We start from the raw sequence: 20148 nt of genomic DNA on the forward strand, positions 1-20148 counted from the left end.
CCCTCATGCTCTAAAATATTGTAACTTATACCCTCATAACTGAATGATTTTCAAAATCACTGAATGAACTAATTGCTTGGTTAAAACTTTATAAAGGATATAGGAAAATTTGAATGTTTTACCAACTGTGGAGAGTGAGGGCCAGGTCGCCGCAACCTTTCAGAACTGCGGATCGCTTTGTCTTCATCAGCTTCCTCAAGAGCTTGTTCACCATGAACTACCAGGTGTTGATTATTGCCTCCCTGTACTTCAGTATCATCTGGATCACCAATTGTTTATACCATGGCCGGCACCGTGGTAAAACTGAAAGTGTCATTCAGTACCATCATACTGCCATGCAGTAACATGGTTGGAACTGAATTGTATTGTGGTATTATTTCAGCACAATGACTGTGCCATGGTGGTATATGACTGTTAACATGGGTATACCAGGGTATATGCCATGGCCAGTATGGTACAACTGAAAATACTACCTAGTACCATCATACCACCATATCAGTACCGTGGTTGAAATCGAATTGTACCATGATCATTTAAGTACAGTGGCAGTACCGTGGTAGTCCATGACTGGTACCATGTACCGTGGTATACTACTTATACCATGGCCAGTACCATGGTATAACTAAAAATACCACCCGGTACCATCATACCATGGTACTTGTTGTAAGAGGTGGATGTTGTGCTGCTAAGCTCAGTCTGGTAGAGATTAAAAAAAAAAAAATCATCAGAATCACCTTCACTAATAAAGAAACACAGAACAGAGAAACCTGAAATCAGAAATAGTTCAGATTAGTGTTGCACGCAGTTAAAGGCATTAACATAATTCTACAACTCAATTCATTTTCACATTAGACTCAAAGGGGGCGGGGCCAAAATCCCTCCTTATTTGGGACGAAGAATGATGTCAAGCTTGAGAGGACAGTTATCCCCCTTTCCCTACTGATGGGTGCCAATGTGAACTCAGTGTGGTTTATGCGCACACACACACACACACACACACACACACACACACACAGCAGTAGTAGCAGCAGTGTTAATTTGCATGGAGTTATAAAAAGGCTGACATTGTTTGGACTGTAACTGGACTCCGGCAGGCTGAAGGATGAGCTGCTCAGGACCAACAGACTCCACTCTATTCTTAGTTCTTTTGTTGAGCGAACAGAGGAGCAGACAGCAGGTTCAGTCTGCCAGCACACAGCAGACCTGCTGACAAGATGTGGAAGATTAAACGTAAGTTTTCACAGCATGCCTCTGTTTCACTCAGTAAACTAAATAACTAAAATCATTCGGTGTCCTCTTTCAAATCCTGACTTAAGACACATTTTTAGTGGACTGTTTTTACAAATGTCTAGATTTTATTATAATGTTTTGGTTTGATTATTGTTATTTCATTATTTTGGATCTGTTTGTCATTTTACACTCCTGTATTCTACATTTTACATTTTGTCTTTTACCTGCTTTCTGTTTTTAACCGTTCCTCTGTTTCTGTGAAGCACTTTTGTAAGCTTGAAAAGTGCAATATAAATAAAGATATTATTATCATTATTATTATTATTATAATTAGTAAAGTCCAGTTTGTTCTTCCTCCTGTGTGAAGTGTGGTTGAACTGTCAACCAGGCACCTGAGCTTCTGTCTAGTCACAGCTAACATGAACCCTAATGTAAACCCTCCAGCTAACAATCAGAGTTCCTACACTTCCAGTTTCAAAATGACACTTTTTCCAGACTTCAATTTCTTGATTTGAAGATTTTAGTTGCTGCTCAGCATGACTTTGGCCAACAGTCATTCTGTCCCCAGCAGCTGTGCCACATCACTCTGTACATGAAGATTATTCTTCACAGCAACAAATGATCAGAATATGTGAGATAACGGGGATCCAAACCAACAGAAAATGCATGAAATCACAGTTTACTGCGACAGAACAACGTTTCTGTGCAATTTCCAAACTTTCCAAGAGCTGGAAATTACCATTTTTTCCCATTAGCAACCAGTGTAAAAAAGAATTGCTGGTGTACAAACCTACTGAAGTAAAAGTAAAAAGCGGCTCATTTAAAGTCAGAATAAAAGTTAATGCTACAGTAATTTTTAGAAAAGAGAACAATGTTAGATTTGATCTTTTCCATACAATTCTAAAAGGCCAAGAAGAGTTCAAACTAAATCCTTTTAATTGGAGAAAAACCTTGACAAAATAAAGTAAAGTCAGATTACTCTTCTCTTCTCGGCTTATGGAAAAACTCCAAAATCTGTCCTCTGTAATGGATGTGTTTTAAATTGTAGCAAAGTACAACAATTCAGTCAAAACATACTTAAATAAACCTGAAATTACTGATTTAAAAAAATACTCAAAAAAGTACAATTACAAGAAAAAGCTACTCAATTACAGTAACAAGAGTAAATGTAATTACCTCCACCCTTGCATGTAACCCAGTGGAAAGTGAAAACATTTTTAACTGTTCCAGACCTGTAGGAACTCTGTGAGATGATGGGTGCGTTCCAATACCCATACTTCCATACATTTAGTATGCCAGAAAAAGATTTAGCATGTCCCAATTCATGCATGTCAATGCAGTATGCCAGAAAATACCCGGATGCCCTACTACATCCGGTCGAATTTTGCAGTATGCAGGCCAGCATGCTTTTTTGGCTATTCTGACCCACAATCCTCTGCGCAGCGGAAGACACGTCACTTCGACTGAGCCGCATGCTGAGCCGCCAGAGAGAGAAAAAAACAAAACAAACAAACTGCAACCGTATTACTGCGACGGATATATAAGCAAGAGGGTCAAAGTTCAAGACGCAATGTGATGACGAAATAGTATGTCCCAATTGTCTGCCTACTACATGCACAGTACATACTTTCTAAGGGCAGATGTAGTACGTAGTGTAGTAAAAAGAAAAAGTATGCGATTTGGAACGCAGGGGATGTTTCTGATCTATTTCTGTATTGTAAAACATTTTGCTTTCTTCCAGCCCCAGTTGCGTTCCCTCTGGAGGCGAGGTACCGGCCCATTCTGGAGGTAAAGCCACTGATCCAGCATGATGCAGTACGAGTCAGTAATGTTTTCTCAGCAAGCTAAAGCTAAAGCTAAAGCAATGTGGCTTGGAGCCGTCACAGCCTTGACATTCTCCGCTAGCAAAGTCAGGATCCACTTCCTATTAAAGTCCCCATGAAATGAACTCCCATTACTTTTACTTCTTTCATGGTGACATCATGCTGCACCAGAAGGCATAAATAAAATTTCCAGCCAATAAAAAGATTTTTGAACTGTCCCGCCTCTCCGCCCCTCCCATCAAATCAAACTGTCTTTCTCTCTCTGACTGACATTCAATTGGTTTAGACTTTTGAATGATCCCGCCCTGCGTTAAGCCCCGCCCCAAAATCCTGTTTCAACAGGAAATACATCACATCAAGGAAGTAAAGATGCGGTTTCATGAGATCTTTGATTGAGTCAATTTCCAAAATGCCTAAATGAAATGGAAGTAAAAACACATTTATCCCTGAAAACAAATCTGACGCTGATCGTCACTTTCTCCTCTCTGTCTTAAGAAATCAGCTGCATGTGAGTAAATCAAACATGCAGAAACAAACTGAAGTCAGTTTAACAGCGGAAAACTGGCAGGTCTATCTAAAAAATCTGTATAATTCTAAATAACAGCTCTTCCTGTTTCCTGTATGACAACATCCTGTGCGCTCAGAGTTTGGTTCCCCCGGACCCCATGTCCCAGTTCCACCTAAAGAGAGGTTCCCCAGAGGAGGAGTTTCCTGACCTGGGCAGGAACTCCACCCTGATGGGGCGGATCCTCACCCCCGCCATGTACCGCCGGCAGTTCAACCGCTGCACCCACAGTGGCGTCATCTTCGATGATGTCATTCGCCCGGGCCTCGAGGAACCAGGTGATGTCAGCGTGATGTCAGCGTGATGTCAGCGTGATGTCAGCGTGATGCCAGTTCCAGTGGGATTAAATCCAGGGAAAAATGGGAAATGGAAGTCATAACAGTTAAAAATAGTTTTCCCAGGAATAGAAAAGTTATGGAGGATACATATAATATTTCTATGTCCAGGTCTGGTTTCCTGTAAAGAAAAATAACAAACAGAAGATATTTCCAGTCAGACCTGAGACGGTCAAATCATGGATCCAATCTGTAGTCCTTCCCCTGATTCCATCACGGGGGACAAAGATCTGACATTTGAACACAGATACTGGCAGAAAGCGGACATGAGGATTGTGCTTGTTTATCATGGGATAGTCATCAGAGGTGGAAGAAGTACTGAGATGTTTTACTTCAGTAAAAGTAGCAATACAACAATGTAAAGATACTCCATTACAAGTAAAAGTCCTGCATTCAAAATCTTACTTAAGTAAAAGTACATAAGTATTGGCAGCAAAATGTACTTAGAGTATCAAAGTAAACGTACTCATTATGCAAACTGTCCCCATTTAGAGAGTTATATTTTTCATAAATTATTGGAATATTAATACTGATTTATTGACATACATGTACATGTAAGCAGCATTTTAAAGTTGTCAACGTGAAGCTAATCTTAACAATTTAGCTGTACTTCTGGGTAGTCTAATCTATAACAATGCTATTTTATAGTTATTTTATAAAGATGATAAAATATTTTAAATATAAAATATTGATCTGAAAAGTAACTAGTAACTATAGCTGTGAAATAAATGTAATGGAGTAAAAAGTACAATATTTCCCTCTAAAATGTAGTGGAGTATAAGTACAAAGTAGCATCAAATGGAAATACTCAAGTAAAGTACAAGTACCTCAAAATCTTACTTAAGTACAGTACTTGAGTAAATCTACTTTGTTACTTTCCACCACTGATAGTCATGAAATACTTGATAAGCAATAATTTAATAATATTAGAACAGAAGCTTTAGAGCCAGGAGGATTTTACTAAAACAACCAAGATAAAAAGGAGGCTTGGTTTGGTTCAGACTGAACAAAGACGTCAAATCCAGATGGAGCTAAACCCAGTCCAGGCAACATATGTGATATGCTGGATCTGAAAACTAAACCTGTCAACAGCAGATGAAAATCTTGTAACTGATTGATTATTTTCATGTCACTATATTGAATGATGACATGATCGTCTATGGGTAGAGAAAATTCTATGATCCTCCTGACCTGCTGGATAATCTCAGACGTGTATCATCATCATACTAAAAATGTAACGTTTGTTAAATATTGTTAATGATAAGTGTGTGTGTGTGTGTGTGTGTGTGAAGGTGATCTGTCAGGTCCTGTATCGGTGGGGTGCGTTGCGGGCGACGCCCAGTCCTACATCCTGTTCTGTGACTTCTTCGACCGAGTCATCGAGGCTTTTCACAACCACAAGATCACCAGCCAGACGCCAGACAGCGACTTCAACTACGACAACCTAAAGGTCGGTGGTCTGTTTCAGACGGCCGGAGGTCTGTGAATCTCCTGGAGCCACACCTCCAGAGGGGAGGAGACATCCTCGTGAGGAAACGTGGGATAACAAGACTGAGCCAAAGGCAGCAAGTTTGAGTTTGAAATAGGATTCTCGCATAAACCCCCGGAAACAGCTATTTGTTTTTCTGTAGAACAAGTCTGAATTGTTAGCTTAACTACAAAGCTAGCTACTTCGCAGAGTAAATCTGAATCAGAATCAGAATCAGAATCAGCTTTATTGGCCAAGTATGTACACATACAAGAAATTTGACTGGTTTTTCGTTGCTCTCAATGTACTTACACAGAGTAACAGCTAAAACAAGGACAACAAGCTGAACAGAGGTAAACCTACACATTTAACTACTATGTACAAATATGTATATATATATACCTAAACAAACCTAGGACAATAGTGCAATGGTGCAGAGTGCAAAGATGCTGGAATAAATATGGAGTTGATAAATATGGAGTTGGGTGTAACAGGTTACATTATATAAATGAGTTACTACATTTTACATACATTATACACACATTATATACACAATCAGATATTTTACAGATGATGATGATGGGGGAGGAGGAGCAGGAGGAAATCCCTGGTCTGGGCCTTTCACTCCTGCTTTTTTTTTTTGGGGGGGGGGGGGGATTATATACATGAGGTAGGTGTTACAGGATCTGAGTTACTGTATTGTTACTGTAGCGATCAAACTATTAGGAAATGAACTTTCCCCTCCAGGAATTAATCAAGGAAAGCCACAATAAAGATACTTCCAATAGACTCTATTGGAAGTATCTTGTCAGTGGATTTGCTAGCTAGCTAACTGTAGCAACGTCCTTGTTGTTCCTACGACAGTAAACAAGTGAGCAGCAGAGCCAGGCTCCGCCCCCATAGCTCCGCCCATAGCTCCGCCCCCATAGCTCCGCCCAGCCAAACCTGACTGGTTTGAATGACGATAGCTCACTGTGTTGCTGCCCTTTTCTAACCAACATGAACTCATAACATTTTGTGAAATGAAACACAGACTGTGTGTTTGGACACAAATGATGTCCAGGCTGTCTGAGTTTAAGCAAACGTCTTCGCCCATCCACGACCACGACCGCAGCACCGTGCTTTCCACGTTATTTCAATGTCACAATATTTCCTGTTTCCATTTTGTGCCTCTCCAGATAATCCTTTAGTGGTATTTCTCTCTCTTTTTTTGCTAATTTTCACAAAATTTCAGGAGATCAGGCTGTTTCCAACCAACTATTGTGTTTACATTTCTCCAGTCCTTCCCTGTTTGAGCTGGTTTGGCTAGGCGAGGTGAAGAGTCTATTAGGGATGTGCATGACAGGCCAAAATTATTTTCGAATAGTTTATAGCTATTGAGAGCGAATATTCGAAAATTCAAAACCCTCCGCACCTCTACGCCCCACCCCCAAAACGAAAAAAAGGCAGACTGTTAAATACGATTATAGTCTTGGTTCAACAATTAAATTGATCTAAACCTCATTCAAATCCAGTAGTTAAATAATAAGCTTTTTCTTGGCTACACTCTTTTTAACAATTACCAGCAATTCTGGATGGACACTTACAGTGAGCGGACGTTTTGGTCAGAAGCTTTGCCTTTCACTTTGTTGTCATTCATTTTCTCAAAGAAGTTTCACCTGGAACTTTGACCTTGCTGTGCCGTTCTTCCCATGATGCAGTGTGAAGGCATTTAAACAGCCACCGGATGGCAGAATAATACACTGATAACCACTCACACAGTGGGCTACCAGTCTGCAGCACCATGTTTGTGGTTCTATACACTGTATAAGTAAGGGATAATGCCAGACGAGGCGTCCATTATCAGGAATTAATGGACGACGGGGAGGCCAGAACTGTCCGACATGCAGCGGAGTCCATTAATGATTATGGACTCCTGGAAGGACATTATCCCGCTTATACCATGGTCACTTGCAAAAGAAAAAAAAATTAAGACCATTAATTTATATTTTCATGCGTTTTGTAATCAAAATCTAAAGTTTTTCACAAGCCATAACTCAGTTTCCCTGGTAACACCTGAGGGTTTGACTAATACCTGGAACACTCATTACCGTCCCATAAGGTTCTTATGCAACGGAAACGTTGTTCACTGCTCCAGTAAATAGGACGAACCTTAGATAGGACTTGGCAGCAGGAGATATTTCTAGTCCGCTCAGCTCATAGAACCCTTTGGCTCAGCTAGGAGCCAGAAAGCTAACGTTATGCTAGCAACATTCAGAGTCAATAACAAACAGTAAATATAATTTGACAGTATGTTTAACAACAAGACTAGCTAGCTATCAGCCATGTCATTGTCCCCAAATCAATATCAAGATTTTCATGAATGAGATAGGTCATGTGTCTGTCGGCCGCAGCCTGAAGCAGAGAGTTGAACAGCGAATGGGATTTGAGATGATCGCTTACCGTCTGTGATGCAAAGTATCAGTCAGTTCAGAGGGGCAGTGTACTTCCTGCAGCTTGTGTGTTACAGTCGCCATCCTGTGGTGTTCAGAGGATGAGGCTGTTGCTATGGTTACTCATCTTAGATACAGGCTGATGCTGCGTAGCCAGCGCATTAATTTAGAACGGTGAACAGACAGTTTCACTGGAACTACTTAGTAGGTGTCCATTATCAGGAATTAATGGACACCCTGCAGCCAATCAGAATCGAGTATTCACCCAGACCATGGTATAAATATAATTAAATGGTATAACAACTGCTTTTACTACTGCTACTACTACTACTATAATTGCTAGTAGTACTACTGCTACTACTATTACTACTACTACCATAATTGCTACCACTGCTACTACTACTATAATTGCTACTACTAGCCTACTGCTACCAGTACTAATACTATAGCTGCTACTAGGCATACTACTACTATTACCATAATTGCTAGTATTACTGCTACTACTACATACTACTACTGTAATTGCTACTATTATCTATTACTACACTATAATTGTTATTACTACTGCTACTAGCACTGCTACTATAACTGCTAATGATAACAGAAATTTGACTTGACCTACACACTCTGCCTGTGTGTGTGTGTGTGTATGTGTGTGTGTGTGTGTGTGTGTGTGTGTGTGTGTGTGTGTGTGTGTGTGTGTGTGCAGGGAGGCGATGACCTGGACAGGTCGTATGCTGTCAGCTGTGAGGTGAGTGTCGTTCGAGGCGTCGAAGACTTCTGCTTCCCAACACACTGCAGCCGAGGAGAGCGCAGACAGCTCCTCTCTCTGGCCAGGACAGGTACTGCAGGGCTTCTCTGAGACCGCTCATTATATTTCTGTAATGAAGTATCCGACAGCCAGTATTTTGTGTCCATATACAACCTCTTTAAGTTTGATCATGCCCAAAAAAATAGTAAAAAAAAATATTCAGTGTTTCCCCCAGAATTGTCTTGTCAGGGAGGAAAAGCCTCTAAAACATTTAGATCATGATGGGACACTAAAACGCTTTAAACTGGGATGATAGTTGCAGTCCCCCCCAGTAACCAGTTGCAGTAAACCAGTAACCAGTTGCAGTAAACCCGTAGCCAGTTGCAGTAAACCAGTAGCCAGTTGCAGTAAACCCATAACCAGTTGCAGTAAACCAGTAACCAGTTGCAGTAAACCCGTAGCCAGTTGCAGTAAACCAGTAACCAGTTGCAGTAAACCAGTAGCCAGTTGCAGTAAACCCATAACCAGTTGCAGTAAACCAGTAACCAGTTGCAGTAAACCAGTAACCAGTTGCAGTAAACCAGTAGCCAGTTGCAGTAAACCCATAACCAGTTGCAGTAAACCAGTAACCAGTTGCAGTAAACCAGTAACCAGTTGCAGTAAACCAGTAGCCAGTTGCAGTAAACCAGTTGCCAGTTGCAGTAAACCAGTAACCGGCTCCTCCTGTCCTCAGCTCTGCAGCAGCTGGGTGAGGAGCTGCCAGGCCGCCTGCTGCCAGTGGAGCAGCTGAACCAGGAGATGCTGCCGCCCCCCTCCCTCTCCCCCCCCCTCTCCCTCTCCCCCTCCCCCTCCCCCTCCCCCTCCCAGCTCAGGACCGGCGTGGGCCGAGACTGGCCGGATGCCAGGGCCGTCTGGTTAGTCTGGTTAAACTGGTTAGACTGGTAGAAACTGCTCAGTCTGGTCGATCTGATTGGGGTTTTTTTTCTGACTCCCATGAGCCCTTGCGGTGCAGTAGCTTTTTTGAAATGCCGTTGCTCTACCTGAGCCAATGTTAACAGCATCCAACTCAACCATCTACCATCTGTCAGTGGTGCTGAAGACTGACTCACTTGTAAAATAAATATTTCAACCAGCTGCTAGATAAAAACACCCAAAAGTCACCAGAGCAGCAGCTGAAACCCTCTGATATCCTCAGCTAACATCAGCAGTCAAGATCATTTATTTCCATTCCTTCACCATGTGAGCTCCTCATGTCAGCGGTGTAATGTCCCATGATCCCTTGCTGCAGGGTTAGTAAAGACGGCAGCCTGGTGGTCTGGGTCAACCTGGAGGATCACCTGAAGCTGGTGTCCACACGAGACGACGCCAACATCGCCGAGGCGTTCAAATCCATCTGCGTCAACCTGCTGCAGGTCAGTGACCCGGCAGGTCCAGATCAGTCAGACCAGAGTCTGACAGAAACTGGATGCATCCTGTGACCCCCGGTTCCAAACTGGTAAAATACCTGGATTCGTTAAGCTCAGAGTCTAAAGTCTCTTACTAATCTATGAGCAGAAATATGTGTCACTAGAAACTGAAATTGAATTATTTATATTTGAATTTGAATTGCTCAACTTGAATAATTGCATTAAAAAACTGAATTTGAATCATATAATTAGAATTTGTATTGTTTAACTTGAAAAATTGCATTGAAAAACTGAATCTCAATAGCATAATTTGAAATTGAAATTTGAATTTATTAGTTTGAAACTAATTCCAATAAACTTGAAACTGAATGTAATATTATGAAATTGAATTAATTTGCTCTGAAACTGTATTCAGTTCTCACAATTCAATTTCAGTTTACTGAGACACACATTGTTGAGGAAGAGCAATCGAGTGCAGAATTCAAATTCAAATATAAATAATTCAATTTCAGTTTCTAGTGACACATATTACTGCCCACACTGATCTTCTTACTACAAACTCTGTGATGAAACATTTATCTACGCAGCATCAGATCAAAGTGAAAGAGTGCAGCCAAGGCAGCAATTTAATTAGTTGACGTTGGCTGGATGATAAAGCAGAATTAATATTATTTCCACTCGTTTAACATTGCTGAAAGCTATAGAAGAAACAAATTACCTAAAAAGATTTGTTAAGGGATTCGGAAGGATTCAGATTTGATCAGCAGATTCGATACTGGATTCAGATCAAGGTTATTATCGTTAACGAAAACTAACAAAATAACAAAAACTAGGTGTGAAAAAACATGAAATAAAAATAAAAACGAGGCTTTACAAAAAAAAGATAACTAACTGAAACTGTATTGAGTGTTTACAAAACTAACTAAAATAAACTAAAATTATAGAGAAAATGTCTTTAGTTTTTGTCTTTGTCAATTTATTTCATACATAAGCCTAGTATTTTGAATTTTTATATTCATATTACAAAAAAAGACTAAAACTAACACTGAAACTAATAAAAACAAAACTAAAACTAAGCATTTTCAAAAAATAAAAACTAAACTCAACTAGCAAACCCGCTTTAAAAACTAATTAAAACTAAACTGAAATTGAAAACAAAAAGTCAGAACGAAATAAAAATAAAAACCTATGAAAAATGCAAAACTATAATAACCTTGATTCAGATTCGATAAAACGCTTTCGAACCCGAAACCCTAGCGACCGCAGAGACGAACCGTGTTTCCCTGTGAATCTGTGACCTTTGACCTCGAGGTGTGTGTGTGTGTGGGGGGGGGGGGGTGTGGGCGGGGCCTCTGACCGCCTCGTGTCCCCGTCCGTCTCTGCAGCTGGAGGCGCGGTACAAGCAGCTGAGGCACCCGTTCGCCTGGAAGCAGCAGCTGGGCTGGGTGACGAGCTCGCCGGCCCAGGTCGGGACGGGCCTGAGGACCAGCGTCCGCCTCAAGCTGCAGCGCCTCCCCAGACACAGACGCCTGCAGGACGTCCTGAAGAGGCTGAGGCTCCGCATGGACAACACAGGTGACGACTACTGACCCCCCTACGCTCATTTTTCTGCCATATCGGGGCTGGGCGATACGGGTGAAATCAATATCAGGATAATCATAAGGAATTTTTTTCGATAGATATATATGACGATATGGCTCACATAAGCGAAATCACATTAAATAATCAAATTAATGTTCATCATATTGAACCGAATGGTAATGTTTGGTGTGATGTCAAACTGAACTGAAATTTTCACATAATATTCCTACCATACTTCATATTGTCAGTTTCTAAATAAAATCTGCTTGTTCTCATTAGTTCAGACAGCAGAATTGTGCGTCTCGATATCCCAAAATCACCACATCATCACAATATAATCCCACTGAAAGACGATAAACAATAATATTGAATTATCGTCCAGCCCTACTCCATATATATTTGGTAAGATCAGAGCTACAGACCTGCAGGCCGGTGCAGGTTCTCCCAGCCGGTGGGTCAGAATTAAATCCTCGGTGCGTTCCAGTGATCCAGCTCAGAAAAACCAGTGGAGAAACACGGAGGCCTGTGAGATTTTCTTTGCCCATTCATAAATATTAAACAGCTAATGCTATGTTACTTATTTTTGACAGTGATAGCAAGGAACGTTAGCAAATGTAAACTTTACAGTTCAGATTTATTGTTCAACCATTTACCACTCAGGTGTCTTGATGGACTTTAGATCACGACACGCAATGTTGAAAACTGAGCTGAAATATATTTTGAGGATTGTAAACATGTTAGCAGTGATGCTAACATGAGTCGTGTTTATGTTTCCATGTTGACTTGCGCCAACTGAGACTGACTGAGAAATCTGACCATAGGTTCCTACCTGGAATTCTGACTTGAAGGGATGCTCCACTGCTGGAATTGGAAAGTTGGAATTTCCACCTTTCCGTCATGTCTTGAATGCAGCACTACACCTGGAGCACGTTCAATCTGAAAACGGTGTGCACCGTTTTGCACCATTTTGCACCATTTTGCACCGCTTTGCACCGCTTTGCACCGCTTTGCTACGGTTTCCGGGTTGAACGTCATGTTTCCATCGTAACGGTGTGAAACGGTGTGCTGTCTCTGGTTTGGTGGGTGTGTCAGAGCTGTTAGCCAATCAGCAGCCACGTGTATATAAACCCCGCCGTATTAAAAGGGCAGTGCCCACAATGGATCCAACAAAAGTCCTTTACTAATGCGTCCACTGCAGCTTGGTGTCTGCAACAACTGAACTGATTAGAAGACATGTTTGTATCTTTTGCTGTATGAACCATGTGGAGAGACACTTTCATAAACTTTTCTACTCCACTCTACTCCTCTAAATATATAATGGTAAATATTACAATATCATATCACAACAACAGTGATCAGCAATAATGATAGGCCTAATACTCATAATAAAATAATTAGCTCATATAGATCGTAACACAGTCTGAAGGTAAGAAGTGGATTATCCCTCATCCTGAAATGTTTGTCATCCTGAAATGCAAATGAGGCAAATGTTGGTTGAAGCAGGCCTGCTGTCATCAGTGTCCGTCACAATGAAATCGGAGGAGGAGGGACTATGGATCGGCTCCGGTCTGTCCGTCCGTCCGTCTGTCTGTCTCTCTGTCTGTCTGTCTGTCTGTCTGTCTGTCTGTCCATCCGTCTGTCCGTCTGTCACACACAAACTCAAACATGCGACTGATCGGATTTTGATGAAACTTCGGGAAACGATGCGTCTCATTGCTCTGTCCTGGCATTTTTAAAGTTGCACTGATTGACCTGAGGAGGGCGCTACAATGTTCGTCCATGTGTCACACATTGGGCCTCATGCAGCAACATTCTCTTAAATTTCTCTTATATTTTCTCTTAATTTTCTGTTAAGAGAAAAAATAAGAGAAGTCAACTCCAGATGCACCAAACGTTCCTAACCATCCAGATCTGCTCTTACCCAGGTGTGCTGAATGATGAATCCCACTTGATCATAAATTGGAGGCGCGTGGCCGATTGTTTGTTATTAGCATAGGTAACGCCCCCTAAACACCATATAAGGGCGGGTGTTGTGCTGTGTGCAGATACTCTGGCACATGGCCGAGAATTGGAGAGATGCTCTTGGCAATCTGAACCGGCTCAGCAGCCGTTCATCCGCCTCATCAGATAGATCTGTGCGATCTGTAAAAACACTTTCTCTGTAAGGCCTGGATGGACAAAGCATCACAGAGCAGCATGTAAGCCGTTCAGAAGCTGAACGCACGCAATATCATCCAAGGGTTTTTACAGTCTTAATTGTGATCAATGGACCAATAGTATTTCTTTAGCCCACAAATTTAATAATCCAATCATTATAATTACACTAAAACATATAATAATCTAAATTTGATTATGTGATATTCATGCGTTTTTTCCTCAAATTTAAAACTTATGTTTCCTACACTTTGTGGACTGTGAAAATGAAATGTTTTTTTCTTATCTTGGTAAGAGTCTCTTGACCACACACCTAAGAGAAGAGCAAAAATAAGAAAACATTGGTGAATCCCAGAAATCAACGGGTACTAACAAAATAAGAACAAATCGTGGATACGAACAAAAATAAGAGAAAATGTGTTTGTATATCTCTTCCTGCATGAGGCCCAGTGTCTCAGGCACCGCTGCGTTTCAGCTTTTTCAAACACTGATTGACCCAAGGGGGGCGCTACTGCTACAGGTCAGAACAAGGAGACTTACTACATTCATGTTTACTGACGCCTTGTTTTTATTCAGCTTTCGGCTCAAAGCCCCCGGTTAGAATACACAGACAGAATGTATTTGACAGGTTAGTAAATCCATCTGTCTGGCGGCTCGGTGTCCTCCAGGACACTTTGACACGTCGGGATCAAACCTGAGACGTTCCAGACGGAGCGAGTTCCCGCCAGCGGCTCTATGCTCAGACTTGCCTTTCATTTCCCAGAATCCCCGGCGCTGTACCGCGTGAGCAACGCAGCGACCTTCGGCCCGAGCGAGGTGGAGCTGACCCAGCTGGTGGTGGACGGCGTCAAGCTGCTCGTCGCCATGGAGAAGAGGCTGGAGGCCGGCGGAGGCATCGACGACCTGGTTCCCACGCAGAAGTAGATCTGGACGGGGATTGGCTGCAGGGGGGAGGAGGACAGACGGACTATCCAATAGGCACGGGCGATCAAATTTAATATCGCCATTCTTTCCCGCCAAACTATTGTGATATGCAATATATATTTTTTGGATATTTTATTTTATTTCTTCTAAATTACATCAAATGTCCAGGTTATTAACAATAATAATTATTACTATTATTATAGATTTTTTGTACATAATATTATTGAAATCTGATCTTACTATTGAAGCATTATAGGAAACATCGGCCAGTTGGTGTAATCTGCTCATCCCTATTTCCAGGAAAACAGGCTGATTGTGGAAAAGGAAACACACTGGAAATAAAATGACATTTTTTTCACTACAGCTATGATCATTTTTTTTAATTTATTTTTTACTATCCTACCACTAGTAGATTATAGGTTTATAAGTTTAAAAGTTTGCATAATTGTGATTGAAACAACACATGTTGGGGGGGCGATATTCGATACCATGAAAAATATCACAATATTATTGAATTATCGGCCAAACTATGAAATAACACAAATGGAATTATGCAGCGACCAAAAAAGTGTTAAACAAATCAAAACTATCTTATATTTTAGATATTTTAGAAAGAAATTCATACATAGGATCAACTTCACTATTTATATTTGACTAAGAAACTCATTTCAAGACTTTAAGCAGAAGACTGAAGATCAGAATGAAACAGAACATTCAGTCAGGAGTCAGACTGACTGGTGGAGTAGATCGGTCCAGCACACAGATAATAATCAAAATACACAAATTATTGGGATGTTGAGGTGCAGAGGTGGGGACACGAGTCACATGACTTGAGTCCCCAAGTCATGTGATCACTCGAGACTTGACTTGATGCATGAAGAGAAGACTTGAGACTGGACTTGACTTGGGTTCTGGTGACTTGGGACTTGACTCTGACTTGTACTCTGATGACTTGAAAAGGTTTCTAAAGTCTTGACTTGAGATCTTGTGTTTGTGTAAATGACTTAGATTGAAAGTGATGAGATTTGTTCCAGCGGACGACTGAATTTAAATTCTGTTTTCTGAATTTGTATGGAATGATTGAATTTATTGAAGTTGAAACTGATTATAGAAATCAAACTCATGATGCTCTTACCGAGTTTTTATCCTATTAAAACCATATTGCATTGAAAAGTCCTAGATATTTAGTTTTCTTTAAGATATTAAATTGATACTGGACTCTTGATTTGTTCTGACTTGACTTGCTGTTCTACATTTAGACTTGAGACTTGACATTAATGACTTGGACTTGACCTGGTAATCTACATTTAGACTTCCTGGGTCTGTAGTCAGCAGCTGAATCCAAATGAAAACGTCCGTCCAGCTTCAGAGTACACTGTGTAAAGGTTTATTTGGACGACTCGCTGACTGTTGAGGAATGAGAGAAAAACGACACGAGGAAGACTTCAGGACTCCTTTCAAGTCAGATTTAATATTGTGCACCAGTGAGAGAATCTAGATGACTCATCAAGCTTCCTCGCATTTATGAGGGACTGGGAGGGGGGGGGGGGGGGGGGGGGGGGTACATGTTGTTAACAGCTTTTACACTTTAACCCTTTTCCTCTGCTGCTATTGGTCCACTGAGGCCACACACACATTCCCTAGTCCTAGAGCTGGGCGATATGGTCGAAATCAATATCACAGTAAACATAAGGGTTTTTTTTTCCGATATCAATATATATCACGATATGACTCACATCTGCAAAATCATATTTAATGATCAAATGAATGTTCATCCCACTGAACCGAATGGTAATGTCAGCGTGACGTCAAACAAAACTGACAGTTTCAAGTAATATTACTATATTTAGGTGATAAAATACCTCATTTTGCCAGAGTTTTGAAATGAAATGTGTTTGTTCTCATCAGTTCAGACAGCAGGAGTGTGTCATGATATTCCAAACTGACCACATCATGACCACACGATGCCACTGAAAGACGATAAACGGTAACATTGAGTTATCGCCCGGCCTAGAAGTGGATCAGTTTGATGTTGTAGTTTTTATCGTCATAACGACCAAGCAATAATCACCAGAAAGTTATTTAGAAGCCAAAAAAAACAAAAAACCCAATCCCAAATATCTAAAAAAGAAATCCCATCAGGAAGCATCAGGAGCAGCGTTCCCTCTCAGCTGACAGTCTGGTGATCTTTGACTCATCATTGATCATATTGACCAAAATAATAATATCTCCTCAGTCAGCAGGTTTGGACGTTTTGGTGGTGAATGATATTAGATGCAGGGACTTGGCTGCAGTTTGGGGCAGGAAGAGGCAGGAAGAGGCAAGAAGAGACAGGAAGAGGCAGGAAGGGGCAGGAAGAGGCAGGAAGAGGCAGAAAGAGGCAGGGAGAGGCAGGAAGAGGCAAGAAGAGGCAAGAAGAGGCAGGAAGAGGCAGGAAGAGGCAGGAAGAGGCAGGAAGAGGCAGGAAGAGGCAGGAAGAGGCAGGAAGAGGCAGGAAGAGGCAGGAAGAGGCAGGAAGAGGCAGGAAGGGGCAGGAAGAGGCAGGAAGAGGCAGGAAGAGGCAGAAAGAAGCAGGAAGAGGCAAGAAGAGGCAGGAAGAGGCAGGAAGAGGCAGGAAGAGGCAGCTGTGCAGAGGTGATTCCACCGATCGGCTTCAAACCAACCTCTGAACCATCGTCTATCAGTCTGACGACGATCCGATTAGCAACTTGAGACGCGAGAACGGAGTCGGAGTCGAGAGCCGACGTCTCATATGCAGAAATCTGTTTATAGAGATTAGCCCAAATGTCGTCCGGACCTACAACACCTACAGAAAGTATGGATGTTTGTGTTTTGTGTGGAGAAACGTTCGACTCTCACGTCTCAAGCTGCTGATCGGACTGTAAACAATGACCGGCTCAACATTTGGTCAGTGAGAGAGAGCCAGAGTCCGTTTGGTAAATGTTTGGTTCCAGACTCCTGGGGCCGGATTCACAAAACCCTCTTAAGAAAAGAAATCTTCTCAAAATGCTATTCTCAAAAACAGTTCTTATATATTTTCTTAACTTTCTTCTTATGTTTCTTCCTAAGAAAAACCTTAGGAATAAATGGTATTCTTGAAATGAAAGTTCTCAAATTTTAGTTCTCAAACTTTCAGACGGCCCTTCACCTGTCTTAAAACTCCTACAGTGAAAAGGTAAGCCTCTAATATCATATATTTAAACACATTTTAGACAAGTAGGTTATAGTTCAAAGTCTTCATAGGTTCCCCTACACCTAACATTAAGATGAACATTTATTGTAAAGCTTTATTTGGTGTAGGGCCAGGTAGGCCTCTGTCTCATGTCTGTTGGAAATAAGCTGCAAATTTTACAGTTACCAACAGCAACCAATGTTTAAATCTTTGCTCTAGTTGCTCTAAATAGGTTTTTCCACAATTGTTTTGTAGATGGAAGCACTTTGGGTTGCCTCCTAGCCTCCTAACCTTGTCTCCTAGCCTCCTAGCCTTGTCTCCTAGCCTCCTAGCCTTGTCTCCTAGCCTCCTAGCCTTGTCTCCTAGCCTCCTAGCCTTGTCTCCTAGCCTCCTAGCCTCCTAGCCTTGTCTCCTAGCCTCCTAGCCTTGTCTCCTAGCCTCCTAGCCTTGTCTCCTTGCCTCAATGGCAGTAAGCCTAAAGTTTATTAACCAGAATTAATTCAGGCCCTATTTTGAGAAGTTCTTAAGTAGGAAAATTAAAAAAAAATCGTAAGAAATGAGACTGTTACTAAGAAAATATTGAGGAATTGCACTTAAGAGCCTTCTTAAGAACTTCCTAAAATTTCCTCTTATGTCATTTCTTAAGATCTATCTTAAGAACACATTGGTGAATCCGGCCCCAGGTTTAGTGGACTGACGCCCCTCTACCTCTCTAGGATGAAGTAGACAATGAGCCGGTGTGGAGATGGTTCAGGTCTGCTGGTCTGGCACGGTGCAGCTCTCTCCCAACTCCCATGATGCCACTGGGCATCCTCAGCAGAGGCTTTGACCCTCATCATCATCATGCTGCGTTCAGGTCCTACAGGAATAAGCGTCTGCGGGTTCGAGTCCAGCGAGACTCCAGGACTGTAGTTTTCTGTAGACTTTGGTCGCTCCTGATCACACACATGAACTGAGTGATGAAACATTTGACTTCATGTTTTACAGCAGTGATTCTCAACCTTTTTCATATCAAGGACCCCTAATTTAGTCCACATTAGGGCCACGGACCCCCATTTGAGAGTATTTCTATTGTTAGATTTGATTTTGTCCAGAATTTAGATTCTTATACCTTCTCTAGTTGTGTTAACTTCTGAAATAAATGAAATAATACTAAAATTTAACAATTCATAAATTTTCTGGGGACCCCCAGGAAACCCCTCAAGGACCACTGGTGGTCCCCGGACCCCACGTTGAGAACCACCGTTTTACAGCAAACCAAACATTGTAATGTCAAAAACACAAACCAAAAATCCAGACAGTCTTTGTTGTCCTGCCTTGGCATTTTAAACAAAATGACTCCTGTGATGGAAATCCTTCATTTCGTTGGTTTTATTTGAAATGAATCTGTCGTTCCCACACTGGACTGATTTCCTCGTTGGTGATGTCAGAATTCAAGTGGTGAAATCAGACCAAACAGAAAGCAGAATTTACCATCTGACAGCTGAGGTGCACAGTGTTTTCAAGTAGGAAGCTCATATTTACAGTCTTTCCCATATGACCTGAACGCAGCGTCATATGTTCAGACTCCGCCCCTTTTAAAACCCTTTCTCATCCCTGTCAAATGAGGAAATAATATTTGCATTGTTTGTTCCCTTCTCACTCGAGTGTTCCCAGGGGGACGATGGAGAACCGCGGCACCCTGAACCCTGCGGACCTCGCTCTGCAGAACAAGTGGAACCGCACCGCGACTAGTGGTTCTGTTCACGCTCTCGCACTACAATCACTCATTAGGAGGGGACAGGAGAATACAAATAAAAACCTATCAAGAACTAAAATTAAAAAAAAAAAAAAAACACACCTGCTGTTCTCCTGTGGAACAGACGGATGCCTCAGAGACACAGCAGCAGACAGTGGAATAAATACAAGAAACAGACTGGAGCAGGAGGAGGAGGAGGAGGAGGAGGAGGAGGAGGAGGAGGAGGACAGACAGCTCCAGCATGGTTTCAGATCTTTGCTCATTTTCTACATTTCCCATCCCTTTAATGTTAATTCTGTCTGTTTTTACCTACCTACCCACGGTTAAAGATCAGCTCGTTCACTCCCATTCAGTTCCAAACAGCAGAGAAAACAACCGCAGACTTCCTTCTCTGAATCTCTGGGATCTACGGAGCCCGGGGGTGGACATCGGGAGAAAAATAATTTCTGTCATGGCCACGATTTACTGTAGCGTGAGCACGATATGCAATTCGAGCTCGTTTTATTTTTTTGTGCGCACAAGATACAATTTGTTCCCTCGATTTGGCACAAATTGCCAAAACGTGCCTC

At 41.7% G+C, this 20148-nt stretch overlaps 1 protein-coding gene across 1 annotated transcript; it reads left to right on the forward strand.

The window, feature by feature from the left end:
• The first annotated feature begins 1214 nt into the window (after window positions 1-1214).
• Window positions 1215-14669, forward strand: LOC139648341 (creatine kinase M-type). Its single transcript, XM_071524419.1, has 9 exons — window positions 1215-1230; window positions 2972-3018; window positions 3698-3896; window positions 5246-5403; window positions 8563-8695; window positions 9338-9518; window positions 9893-10016; window positions 11396-11585; window positions 14509-14669. The coding sequence occupies exons 1-9, from the start codon at window positions 1215-1217 to the stop codon at window positions 14667-14669; spliced, it is 1209 nt and encodes a 402-aa protein (XP_071380520.1).
• Window positions 14670-20148: the final 5479 nt, after the last annotated feature.

Source organism: Centroberyx affinis, unplaced genomic scaffold (genome assembly GCF_046629955.1).
Source record: "Centroberyx affinis isolate AG114_WGS23_722 - 3 ecotype Tasmania unplaced genomic scaffold, CSIRO-AGI_Caff_v1 ptg001193l_1, whole genome shotgun sequence".
NCBI classification, from domain to species: domain Eukaryota; kingdom Metazoa; phylum Chordata; class Actinopteri; order Beryciformes; family Berycidae; genus Centroberyx; species Centroberyx affinis.